This window comes from Theropithecus gelada, chromosome 1 (assembly GCF_003255815.1).
Source record: "Theropithecus gelada isolate Dixy chromosome 1, Tgel_1.0, whole genome shotgun sequence".
NCBI lineage: Eukaryota > Metazoa > Chordata > Mammalia > Primates > Cercopithecidae > Theropithecus > Theropithecus gelada.
This window is the reverse complement of record NC_037668.1, coordinates 17,254,994-17,268,769: the sequence shown is the minus strand read 5'-3', so window position 1 is coordinate 17,268,769 and position 13,776 is coordinate 17,254,994. Positions and strand designations below refer to the sequence as shown.

The following is a 13,776-nucleotide window of genomic DNA, read 5'->3' as shown; positions in this document are numbered from 1 at the left end:
AGGTGGCGGGCGCCTGTAGTCCCAGCTACTCGGGAGGCTGAGGCCGGAGAATGGCGTGAACCCGGGAGGCGGAGCTTGCAGTGAGCTGAGATCCGGCCACTGCACTCCAGCCTGGGCGACAGAGCGAGACTCCGTCTCAAAAAAAAAAAAAAAAAAGAATTGTCCTCTTCCTCAGGAACACTGATTGTTCTTAGGTTTGGTAGTTTAACAAAATCCCAGACTTCTCGGAGGCTTTGTTCATGTTTTCTTGCTATTTTTTCTTTCTCTTTGTTGGATTAGGTTAATTTGCATTTCTGAAAGTGTGTCCAGAATTTCCTGAATTTTATATTGTTTTTTCTGTAAGCTGTCTATTTCCTTGAATATTTCTTCCTTCACTTCTTTTTATTATTTTTTATTTTTATTTTTTGATGAAGTCTCACTCTGTCACCCAGGCTGGAGTACAGGGGCACAATCTCGGCTCACTGCAACCTCCGTCTCCCAGGTTCAAGCAATTCTCCTGCCTCAGCCTCCCGAGTAGCTGGGACTATAGGCGTGCGCCACCACACCCAGCTAATTTTTGTATTTTTAGTAGAGAGGGGGTTTCACCATGTTGGCCAGGATGGTCTCGATCTCTTGATCTTGTGATCTGCCCACCTTGGCCTCCCAAAGTGCTGAGATTACAGGCATAAGCCACCACACCCGGCCCTCTCTTCACTTCTTGTATCATTTTTTGGATTTCCTTGCATTGGGCTTTGCCTTTCTCTGGTATCTCCCTGATTGCCTTAACAGCTAACCTCCTGAATTCTTTTTCAGGGAAATCAGGGATTTCTTCTTGGTTTGTATCCATTGCCGGTGAACTAGTGTGATTTTTGGGGGGTGTTGACAGGCCTTGTTTTGTCATATTACCAGGGTAGGTTTTCTGGTTCCTTCTCATTTGGGTAGGTAGGCTCTGTCAAAGGGAAGGTCTAGGGCTGAAGGCTGTTGTTCAGATTTTTGTGTCCCACAAGGTGTTCCGTTGATGTAGTACTCTCCTGCTTTTCCTGTGGATGTGACTTCCTGTGAGCAAACTGCCGTGATTGTTGTCTCTCTTCTGGGTCTAGCCACCCAGCGAGTCTGCCCAGCTCTGGGTTGGTACTAGGAGTTGTCTGCACAGAGTCCTGTGATGTGAGCTGTCTGTGGGTCTCCCAGCCATGAATACCAGGGCCTGTTCTGGTGGAGGTGGCAGAGGGTGCAGTGGACTCTGTGAGGGTTCTTAGCTTTGGTTTAATGCTCTACTTTTGTGCTGGTTGGCCTCCTGCCAAAAGGTTGCACTTTCCAGAAAGCATCAGCTGTAGTAGTGTGGAGAGGGACCGGTGGTGGGCGGGGCCCTCGAACTCCCAAGATTATGTGCCCTTTGTCTTCTGCTACCAGGGTAGATAGGGAAGGACCATCACGTAGGGCTGGGGCTAGGCACATCTGAGCTCAGATTCTCCTTGGGGGGATCTTGCTGTGGCTGCTGTGGGGGATGGGGGTGAGATTCCCAGGTCACTGGAGTTGTATACCTAGAAGAATTATGGCTGCCTCTGATGAGTCATACAGGTTGTCAGGGAAGTTGGGGAAAACCGGCCTCACCCAGCTCCCATGCAAACTGAAGGACCGGTCTCACTCCCACCGTGGCCTTCCAATAGCCCCGAGTCTGTTTCCAGGTGGAGGGCAAGATGGGCTTGAAAACTTGTCTGAGGCTTTCCACCTCCCAGCTGCAAAAGAAGGAAGGGCTTTAGTTCTTCCCCGACCTCTGAAGTCTGCAAGCTGGGTTCATGCCCTCCCCGAGTTCTGGCCAGGAGGCTTCTCCCCAGTTGAAACTGTTACAAAGTTCAGCTAGAGAATTCCTTCTCCCTGTGGAATTTTACCCCCTGCTCCTTTGGCCACCCTCCTGATGGATCCCTGTGGTGCCAGGCAGGTATGGGCTGCTTGGGGACCCAGTGAGCTCCCAGGGCCTTTCTGCTGCTTCCTCTACCCCTGTATTTTGCTCGGCTTAGCTCTCTAACTTGACTCAGCTCCTGGTAAAGTCAGAAATTTCTCCTGCAGACAGACCAGCTTCCCCAGTGGGGGTGTGTGTTCGGGAGAGAAGGGTCTTTCTTTCCCACGTCCACAGTTGGGGCACTCATAGTGTTTGGGATGTCTCCCGGTCCTGCAGGAGCAGTCCGCTTCCTTCAGAGGGTCTGTGGGTCCTCTCCGGATTGCTGGTTTTTGCAGTCAATCTTGAGCTAAAATTCACAATGCATGCCTCCACATGCTCAGCTAATACAGTTTTGAAAAAAGTTGGAGGAATCACTCTGCCCAATCCGACATGTATTATGTTCCTACAATAATTAAGAACGATCACAAGGTCCCACAATAGGCTGTCTGCAAGCTGAGGAGCAAGGAGAGCCAGTCAGTCCCAAAACTGAAGAACTTGGAGTCCGACGTTCGAGGGCAGAAAGCATCCAGCATGGGAGAAAGATGTAGGTTGGGAGGCTAGGCGTCTCCTCTTCCATAGAGTTTTTGAGACAGGTTCCCTGTATTCTTCCCACCAAGCCAGCATTGGAGCCAGCCCCTGTCAGCAGAAAGCTGGTTCTCCCATCATACTGTGACCTCCCTGTTTTGGTTTTATGGTGCAGTCTGTGTATTGTAGGTACATTAAATCTGAATGAATTGTAAGAGTGGCTGAAAGTAGAATGCCATGGAGTTAATAGCTTCTGTGATCCTACATGTTCCAAGATATCTGCAGCAGTCCAGAAAGCCAGTTTTCCTTTCTGGTGTCTGTGGGCATACACTTTGTTCTGCTCCTTAGTAAGTCGCACCTTGTCTTCCAGGTCCTCTAGGATCCCTGTAATGTTCTAGTTGTTGCCTGGGCATTGGAGTAATAGCAGTGCTTGGTGCTACAGAAATAGATGGATGGAAGCTGTGGTTACTGTGACACCAAGAACTTTCCCCTGAGCTGCCTACTCCACTTTCTCCTATATTTTTTGGTAATTGGCTCTGTCATTCACCTCATTGCAGGATTCAGAATCCTGGGACTGGGTCTTGTACTTCTCTTTTTCCCTTACCCTCCTTATCCAAATAGTCACCCACCAAGTTCTGCTTCCTGCGCTCATGATTTCTCACCTGAATTACCCTAGTAGCTTCCAGATAGGGCCCTCTGATTTCAATCTTGGACACTCCCACTATCTTTTATGTTATGGAAAGATCTAATCATGTTACTCCCCATTTAAAATCCCTCAGAGAGCACTGCAGATAAAATTCAAGCCAGTTAGCTTAGTATTAAGGTTTTATATGCATTTCTGCAGCCATCTGCTCCACTCTTGCACCCTAATAATGCCAAACTTCTTTTAGGCCTTAATTTTATCATCTGTAAAATGAGGATAATAAATAGTACCTCCTTCATATGATTGTAATAAGGCCCTTCAAAACTGTTTCATGCCTCTTTTGCAAACTGCATTAGGCTGTTCTCACGTTGCTATAAAGAAATACCTGAGACTGGGTAATTTATAAAGAAAAGTTTAATTGACTCACATTTCTACAGGCTATACAGGAAGCATGATGGTGGCATCTGCTTGGCTGCTGGGGAGGCCTTAGAAAACTTACAGTCAGCCAGGCACAGTGGCTCACTCCTGTAATCCCAGCACTTTGGGAGTCCGAGGTGGGCAGATCACCTGAGGTCAGAAGTTCGAAACCAGCCTAACCAACATGGTGAAACCTCATCCCTACTAAAAATACAAAAAATAGCCGGGCGTGGTGGGGCTGTAACTCCAGCTACTTGGGAGGCTGAGGCAGGAGAGTCACTTGAACCCAGGAGGTGGAGGTTGCAGTGAGCCAAGATCACGCCACTACACTCCAGCCTGGACAACAGAGTGGGACTTTGTCTCAAAAAAAAAAAAAGAAAAGGAAGCAAGAAAACTTACAGTCATGGCAGAAGGCACAGTGGGAGCAGGCATTTCACATGGACACAGCAAGAGCAAGAGTGCAAGGCACGAGGTACTATACACTTTTAAACGACCGGATCTCATGAGAACTCACTATCATGAGGACAGTACCAAGGGGTGGTGCTAAACCGTTCATGAGAAATTCACCCCCATGATCCATTCACCTGTCACCAGGCCGCACCTCCAACATTGGGGATTACATTTCAATATGAGATTTGAGCAGGAACACACATCCAAACTATATTCCAGTGTTCTTTTTGTTTTGGTTTGGTTTGGTTTTTTGCCTGTAATACTTTTTCCAGCTGGCTAATTTCTGCTTATCTAATCAATATTCAAGTCAAAGGACCCCTTCCTGAACCCCTAATCCTAGATGAATACTTCTCCCGTATCCCCTGAGTTCCTGTGCATAGCCACTGGAAGAGCTTTTAACATTTAAGATAATGTCTGTTCTTCACCTCCATCTCCAGTGTCTTGGGCTCACCTGTGCTTGATTAAAGTTTGAAAAAAAGAATGGAATCAGCAGACCTGAGCATAATGCTGGCTCTGTCAATAGCTCGCTGAGTGATGTTGAGCAAATCATTTTCCCTCTCTCAATCTCTCATTTTCCCAAGGAGGTTGGACCAGGTGATCCTTGAAATTCCCTTCCATTTTGAAGTGACAAGCTTATGGGGAGAAGAAAGCAGCAAAATAGTCTTAGAAATTGGGAGAATATGTTATGAAATAGAATGCACCTCCCATTACTCACTCTTCTTTTTCTTCTGTCTTTTAGAGGTCATTTTCTTCTGAGGAAGTCATTCTTAAGGATTATTCTGTCCCCAACCCCAGCTGGAACAAGGACCTAAGACTGCTCTTTGACCAGTTTATGAAGAAATGTGAAGACGGCTCCTGGAAACGTTTGCCTTCATATAAACGTATACCTGCTGAAAAGATTCAAGACTTCAAAACCCATTTGCTTGGTAGAAACAGCCACTTTCTCATTAATATATCTGAGCATCAAATATAAAACTAAGAACAGATTGAAGTACTAGTTACTACCTGAAAAAAGAAAGAGTATAATGCAGGATTATATTCTATAGTCACCAGTTTTATAGACCAGAAATCACAATAAATTTTGCAGATTGGAGCGCATAAAACCTATTGTCAAGAATAAGACTGCTCCCACCCTGGCATTCTTATCACCATTAGCAAGAGTGAAGAAAGGGCCCCAGAGAGCTTCCACCCTCCTACAACCTTATCACCTCTATGTCTCGAGGCTATCAGCTAATCTCATTTCGCCCTTTATCCCATGTTTGTTTATATCACCCTAAGAAGCTCAGAACACTCAGGTTACACCCACATCTCCCAGTATCTAAATCCCCGGGGCAACCCACCCTACACCCAAAACACACACATTGCACTTCCTATCCTTCTGTGTTTTTTTACTAATATACTTTTTTAGCATTATAATTTTATAGAAAAATTAGCCCAAAGTACAGAGAGTTTCCATATACCCTTCATCCCCTCCCCACCCCTAATTTCTCCTGTTATTAACATCTTGAATTATTACTGTGGTGTATTTGTTACAATTGATGAGCCAATATTGATATATTACTCTTAATTAAGGTGCATAGTTTGTTTTAAGGTTCACTCTTTGTGTTATGTTTTCCGTGGGGTTTTTTTTTTTTGTTTTGTTTTTTTTTTTTTTGAGACGGAGTCTCGCGCTGTGTCACCCAGGCTGGAGTGCAGTGGCACGATCTCGGCTCACTGCAAGCTCCGCCTCCCAGGTTCAGGCCATTCTCCTGCCTCAGCCTCCGAGTAGCTGGGACTACAGGCGCCCGCCACCACGCCCGGCTAGTTTTTTGTATTTTTAGTAGAGACGGGGTTTCACCATGTTAGCCAGGATGGTCTCGATCTCCTGACCTCGTGATCCGCCCGCCTCGGCCTCCCAAAGTGCTGGGATTACAGGCTTGAGCCACCGCGCCCGGCCTTTCCGTGGGTTTTAACAACTGTGTAATGAGAGATGTCTGTCATTATAGTATATTGAATCATTCACAGATATTTCTGAGTTACTCATTATCTTTTAATCATCCAAACACATCTTTAGGGGTGGTGGTTTTTTTTTTTTAACTGACTTTTAAGAAGGCTCTTGAGCTGGGCACTGTGGCTCATGCCTATAATCCCAGCACTTTGGGAAACTGAGGCGGGCGGATCACTTGTGGTCAGGAGTTCAAGACCAGCCTGGCCAACATAGTGAAACCCCGTCTCTACTAAAAATACAAAAAAAATTAGTTGGGCGTGGTGGCGGGGACCTGTAATCCCAGCTACATGGGAGGCAGAGGCAGGAGAATTACTTGAATCCAGGAGGCAGAGGTTGCAGTGAGCTGAGATCGCGCCACTGCACTCCAGCCTGGGCAACAGCCTGTCTCCCCCCCACAAAAAAGAAAAGAAAAAGAAGGCTCTTAATATTGCCCAACAACCTTCCTTCATGTTTCCCTGGTTTATTCACTCTCCTCCCTTACTGGATGACTATTTTCTGCCTTTTTCTTTCTTCTTATGCCTCTAATACTTTCTTTTCCCTTCTCACCCTCAGTTGGTCTCGCTTCCTATCTCACTAAGAGGCAATAAAAGCAGTCAGAAGAGAACTTCCAGTCTCCCATTGCCTCACATATCCTCCTCCCTGCATCTGTGCCTGATGTTCTGCTTCTTCCTGCTATGAGTGAACCATCCACACTCTCAGGGAGACCCAGCCTTCCATTTGTGTGCTGCATTCCATTTTCTTTGGCCTACTGAAGGACATCCATCTCTGCTAGATGTTTCTTGTCAGCATATAAATATGCCACAACTGCATTTCTCTCTTCCCAGTCTCTCTCTCTGTTTTGTTTTGTTTTTGTTTGTTTTGTTTTGTTTTGTTTTGTTGGTTTCGAGAGTGAGTCTCCCTCTGTCACTCAGGCTGGAGTGCAGTGGCATGATCTCGGCTCACTGCAACCTCCGCCTCCTGGGTTCAAGTGATTCTCCCACTTCAGCGTCTCAAGTAGCTGGGATGACAGGTGCACACCACCACACCCGGCTTATTTTTGTATTTTTAGTACAGACAGGGTTTCACAATGTTGGCCTGGCTGGTCTCGAACTCCTGACCTCAAGTGATCTGCCCCACCTTGGCCTCCCAAAGTGCTGGGACTACAGGCATCAGCCACTGTGCCCAGCCTATCTTGAACCCACTCCCTCAAAACAGCTCTTGCCAAGGGTACCAGTGACCTTCATGTTGCTGAGTCCACTAACCTCTCAGCTTTTGACACAGCTGGTGACTCCTTTCTACTTGAACGTAATTTCCAGGACACCACATTCTCCACTTCACTGGTCCCTCCTTTTCAATTTTTTGTGCTCTTTCCTCCCCATTCTCAAACCCTTCATGTTAGGGTGCCCTCAAGTCTCAGTCCTTAGTACTCCTGTCTTCTCCACACTCCATTGGTAATCTCATGCAGTCTCTCAGCTTTAGAGACCATCCAAAAGTTGACAACTTCTTAATTAAATGATTGAAATTTAGTGCCTGGGTTTAAATTCTGGTTCCACAATTTAAAGCTGTGCAACTTTGAGCAAGGCACTTTACCTTTCTTTGCCTCAGTTTCCTCATGGTAGATACTTTAGTATTTGCTGAAGGAATTAATAAAACAAAAATAAAACTAATCAAGAAAAATTATAGAGTTCTTAAGATTCTTTGCAGAATCTCTGATATATCTCAAGGGAATAATTATTCTGTTTTATAAATGAAGAGGAAAAATGTGTAGTTTGTATTACTAATTCTCTTCCAACTGTTAGCGTATCACACAACTGACTGTCCTTACCCCAGCACAATCTGACTTCTACCCTAACAGCTCTACCGAAATACCTTCGTTGAAGCTACTAGTGACTGAAGTGCCAAATTCAGTGTGCATTCTTCAGCACTTACTGTACTAGACCTCCCTGTCTTATTCTCATTGAAACATTTTCTCTTGGCTTTCATAAACCTTTCAGACCAATCTTCCCACCTCCTTCTACTTGCTCCTTAAATGTCAATGTTTTCCAGGGTTCCATTCCTACATGGTTTTGCTCATTTCTTCATCCAACCCTCATTAGCTCTTGACTAAAATTTGACCCTCTCAGAATCAAGAGGAGTTTGAGGTCCTCTTTGCTACCCACACTTGTTTTCAAACCATTACTTCCCCTCATCTTAAAAAGCCCTCTGGGCTGGGCACAGTGGCTCAACACTTTGGGAGGCCAAAGTGGCGGATCACTTGAGGCCAGGAGTTTGAGACCAGCCTGGGTGACAGAGCAAGATTCTGTCAAAAAAAAAAAAAAAAAAAATCCCTCTTTTCTTTGAGTTTATACCATCTAAATTTGTCACCCTCCTCCTCTTCCCCTCCTGGTTGCTGTCATCTGCCAACCTCTCCCTCAGTGTTTGAGTATTTCAGCAGTTGGTCCACTATCTACCCAACTCCATTCAGCATTCTCAGCAACTCGAGCATCCACACAGTGGCTCCTCAGTTTATGTGCTTCCTCATCACCCATGAACTTTTCTTATCCCCCAGCCCCAGGCACACACTCCCATGAACATCTTGAGCCTTATCTTCAGACAGTACACAGCCTCCAAATGCATACATTTAAACATCCTGTTTTCTGATGATAGCATTTTTCCTTTCAGCAGCTTACTTATTCAAAGGCCCCTCAGAAACAATTATTATTTCATTAAGACCTTCTGAGTTAATTGAATCCTTTACTTTCTCATGGTCCCATAGCCCTCATCTATCTGAACTTCTGTAGTCCACTTAACCTAGAAAAACCCCAGCCCTGGATGAATCCAACCATCTGCCATCTTTACTTTGAACAGGCTTTCATGTAGTTAAGCATTGCTAGAGAAAATCACACCATCTAGCAGATAAGTTTGGTGATTGTGATTTTTGTAGTTTCCTGTCTCCATTCTTATCCTCCTCAAAGCCCTTCCTCCACTCAACTGTTAGAATGATTCAAAATGCAAATCTCATTTTCAGTGTTATCCCATTTCTTAAAATACTATTGCCTTTCAGGCTTAAAAATGAACATGAAGCACCTAGGAATCTTGTTAAAATGCACGTTCTGCTTCAAAAGGTCAGAGGTAGAACCTGAGATTCTACATTTCCAACGAACTTCTTTCACCATCACAAAGGACAAATGCATCCTCTTGAGAGCAGTCGTTTTTGGTCTTTATTTTGAAATGACCTACATTTTAACTCAACCCAGACATTATTTTTCTCATTTTTATGAAATAAGCTCAAGGTCTGATAATCTAGACTAGAAATTTCAAACTCCTAAGTAAAAAAATTAGAAGCGCTTAACACCTATCTTTTTTTTTTTTTTTTTTTTTTTTTTTTTTTTTTTTTTTTTTTTTTTTATTTTTTGAGACGGAGTCTCGCTCTGTCACCCAGGCTGGAGTGCAGTGGCCGGACCTCAGCTCACAGCAAGCTCTGCCTCCCGGGTTTACGCCATTCTCCTGCCTCAGCCTCCCGAGTAGCTGGGACTACAGGCGCCCGCCACCTCGCCCGGCTAGTTTTTTGTATTTTTTAGTAGAGACGGGGTTTCACCGTGTTAGCCAGGATGGTCTCGATCTCCTGACCTCGTGATCCCCCCACCTCGGCCTCCCAAAGTGCTGGGATTACAGGCTTGAGCCACCGCGCCCGGCCCGCTTAACACCTATTTTATCCTGAAGTCCTGGAATGTCAGAGTTGGAAGAGATGGTTGTTTTTTTTGTTTTTTTTGTTTTTTTTGAGGCGGAGTCTCGCTCTATCGCCCAGGCTGGAGTGCAGTGGCGCGATCTCCGCTCACTGCAAGCTCTGCCTCCCGGGTTCACGCCACTCTCCTGCCTCAGCCTCCCAAGTAGCTGGGACTACAGGCGCCTGCCACCTTGCCCGGCTAATTTTTTGTATTTTTAGTAGAGATGGGGTTTCACGGTGTTAGCCAGGATGGTCTCCATCTCCTGACCTCGTGATCCCCCCACCTCGGCCTCCCAAAGTGCTGGGATTACATGTGTGAGCCACCGCGCCCGGCGGGAAGAGATCTTAGAGCTCATTTTATTTTATCTCCTCATTGTATGGATAAAGTACGGTGCAAAAGAGTGAGTTCTAGGCCAGAGGTAGGCCAGTAATTTAATTTTCCCAACTCACGGGCCAAAGTTCTTTCCACTGCACCATAATACTGATCCCCAACTTTAAGTTTCCTTGTCCGGCCTTCTAAACCATCAATTCACTCAACAGCTGCTTAAGTGTATATAGTATGTGCACATCTGTGCCATTTGTTGGGTATGCAAGGTCTAAAAGACAGGGTGCCTGCCCTGGGATGCTCATGACCTAAGTAAAAGGCATCCTTCCTGTCCCTCTCCCCACTTTTCCTGGATGCTCTCATCTGTATCCTTTTCCACGTTTGTAAATATAAATTCAATAGAAAGAAAGAGTTTTACATGTGGCAAATCATGATGAGATATGAAAGAATGGTGAGTAGGGGGATTAAATTTTAAAACAGATACAAAAGGATAAATGCACCATTTCTTTTTTTTTTTTTTTTTTTTTTTTTTTTGAGACGGAGTCTTGCTCTGTCGCCCAGGCTAGAGTGCAGTGGCCGGCCGGATCTCAGCTCACTGCAAGCTCCGCCTCCCGGGTTCACGCCATTCTCCTACCTCAGCCTCCCGAGTAGCTGGGACTACAGGCGCCTGCCACCACGCCCGGCTCATTTTTTGTGTTTTTAGTAGAGACAGGGTTTCACCGTGTTAGCCAGGATGGTCTCGATCTCCTGACCTCGTGATCCGCCCATCTCGGCCTCCCAAAGTGCTGGGATTACAGGCTTGAGCCACCGCGCCTGGCCGCACCATTTCTTGAGAGCAATGGCTTTCAATCTTTATTTTGAAGTGACCTATATTTTGACTCAGTCCAGTTCCCCCAACTTGCTCACAATTTTGTAAGTGAAAAAAAAAATTGTCTAAACAAGTACACTATTATTTACCCAGAGTATATGGTTCTGTTATCTAAGTGTTCTGTTTCTTTTTAAAGCCTAGTAAATGGCCGGGCACCGTGGCTCACGCCTATAATCCCAGCACTTTGGGAGGCCGAGGCAGGCAGATCCCTGAGTTCAGGAGTTCAAGACCAGCCAGACCAACATGGAGAAACCCCATCTCTACTAAAAATACAAAATTAGCCGGGTGTGGTGGTGGGCGCCTGTAATCCTAGCTACTCGCGAGGCTAAGGCAGGAGAATCGCTTGAACCCGGGAGGCGGAGTTTGCAGTGAGCTGAGATCACACCTTTGCACCACAGCCTGGGCAATAAGAGCGAAACTCCGTCCAAAAAAGAAAAAAACCTGATTACAACCCACAGTCTGATTTCATGAACCCTAATGGTTCTAACTGCCAGTTTTGGGGGCTTAGAATCACAATCACATGAGTATTGGGCTGAACTGACCCTGTTGCTGATTCAAGCTAAACTCATGTCTGCCAGGGAAACCTCCTTTCTATTAACGTTTTTTATTTTCTGTAAATTGCATTTAAACCACAGTTCTTCCAAGAAGGGTTTCTGTCTTTACCGTACTATTTTATTCAGTATATTGTTAGCATTTATATACTGTATTCCTGATTGCCATGTGTGGGTACTTTGATTTGATTTCATGTCTGTTTGACCCTGTCCCCAGTTGGACTGTTAATTCCACAAGGGCAAAGATCCTATCTTCTGTTTCATTGAGACCCTCCCATTCCTTTTAATTTTGCACCCTGTGGACATTTGAGTCAATCATCCATTGACATGTGATTCTAGCAGGGTACAGGTGCTTGGCTCTGCCATGGCATTTCTCTCACCCTTGGTTCTCATTTGCCATCCACCTCATTTTCTATAGACCCAAAGCTTGTGAAAGAAGAACAAATGTCACAGACCCAGCTCTTCACCAGAAGCTTTGATGATGGCCTGGGCTTTGAATACGTGATGTTCTACAGTGACGTCGAGAAAAGGATGGTTTGCTTATTTCAAGGAGGCCCTTACCTGGAAGGACCACCTGGGTAAGAATGATAGCCTGAAAGTGTGGATCTAAAAAAATGTTATCTTACAGTGCCACCATGTGTCCTGTCCGTGGACTACAATGAAGATTTTCAAATGGTCATGTAGATGTATATTTATTGACATGGAAAGATGTTTATAATACATTATTAAAGAACATCTTATCTATATTATTAATATTGATTAAATATTCAATATATTAAAGAGCATTATATTATAGGGCACAGGGCAACAGTATAGTTTGAGAGCATATCATTAATGTGTTAACAGTGGCTTGTCACTGACTAGGTGGGTAGTATTATGGGTCTTAAATTTTTTTTTCTTTTTTTTCATATTTGCATTACCTAAATTTCTAAACAATGAGTATGTATAGTTTGTTTTGTTTTGTGAGACAAGGTCTTGCTCTGTTGCCCAGGCTGAAGTGCAGTGGCATGATCATAACTCACTGCAGCCTCGAACTCCTGGGCTCACGCGATCGTCCCACCTCAGCCTGCTGAGTAGCTGGGACTACAGGCACATGACACCACACTTGACTAATAATAAAAATATAATATAAATGTTCTAAATTATATTTTAGCTTTTTGCCTGCTTGTGATCTGGTTACTATTAAGTTCTGGTTTTATTACAAATACTTAAGACTATACTATTATGCTGTGAACAAAGTAAAGTTGGGGACATAAATAGTGTTTGGCATTCAGTACGCTGAACATGGGCTAAGTGGACCTTTCATAAGTAAATTGTGTGAAGATGCTTGGATAATTTCTCTCTTTCAAGAGGCTCTCTATCTTCAGAACTTCTGAAAACATTTCTCCTCCACTCTTGTAACCAGATTCGTTCATGGAGGTGCCATTGCAACCATGATTGATAGTACTGTTGGTATGTGTGCATTGATGGCTGGGGGAGTCGTCGTGACTGCCAATCTCAACATCAATTATAAAAGGTAAATTCATAGTAATTCTCTATTTATCCTTAGGTGTTGTTAAGTCAGGTTCCCAGTTGCAGATCTTGAGACCATAATTTGTGTCCAAGTGATTATTAAAGAAGTGCTCCCAGAGGAAACTAGCAAGGGAGTGGGAGAAGCAGGACAGGGAATATGAAGAAGTCAACCAAGGCTGAACTCTCAAAAGTCCAGCAAAGCATAGCTTTAGCTGGATCATACAAGGGAGCTCTAGAATGAAATTTATGCCTCAGAATTGTCTCTATCTCAGATGAGGGAGCTAGAGTCTTCATACTCTCACATGTATCGGTCATGGGATTGGGGCCATCCGAGGGACCATAAAGTTCCAAGTACTTCTAAGGGTCTCTGTGTTTGAGCAAAGCAGACTCTAGGGAAAATAACCAAAATAAGTGAAGAAAGGATCTAAGGGGCTCTGGGTGGAGCACCAACATCAACTACGTAACAAAATTAACTTTTTAAAAATTTAGCTGGGCCCAGCAGTGCACATCTGTAGTCCTAGCTTCTTGAGAGGATTGCTTGAGCCCAGGAGTTCGAGGCTACAGTGAGCTAGGATCATGCCACTGCACTCCAGGGTGGGCAACAAAACAAGACCCCAACTGTAAACACACACACACACACACACACACACACACACAACTCCCCAAGTCTTTTCAGTCCACAAGCACAGGTGTCTTTCCATTTGTTTGTGTCTTTAATTTTTTTCATCAATGTTTTGTGGTTTTCAGTGTATAAGACTTTTGCTCTTTGGTTAAGTTTATTCCTAAGTATTTTATTCTTTGATATTTTAAATTTATTTTTAGTATTATTATTATTATTTTTTGAGACAGAGTCTCACTCTGTTGCCCAGGCTGGAGTGCAGTAGCATGATCTCTG

The 13,776-nt window shown here is 44.5% G+C and overlaps 1 protein-coding gene across 1 annotated transcript in view; it reads left to right on the top strand.

Moving 5' to 3' along the window:
• Nucleotides 1-13,776, top strand: part of THEM4 (thioesterase superfamily member 4) — a 44,541-nt gene that overhangs the window by 18,231 nt on the left and 12,534 nt on the right. Inside the window, exons 2-4 of the mRNA XM_025397126.1 lie at nucleotides 4,693-4,879; nucleotides 11,788-11,947; nucleotides 12,775-12,885. Of these exons, the coding sequence (XP_025252911.1) occupies nucleotides 4,693-4,879; nucleotides 11,788-11,947; nucleotides 12,775-12,885 (458 nt within the window). The remainder of the gene's footprint in view (nucleotides 1-4,692; nucleotides 4,880-11,787; nucleotides 11,948-12,774; nucleotides 12,886-13,776) is intronic.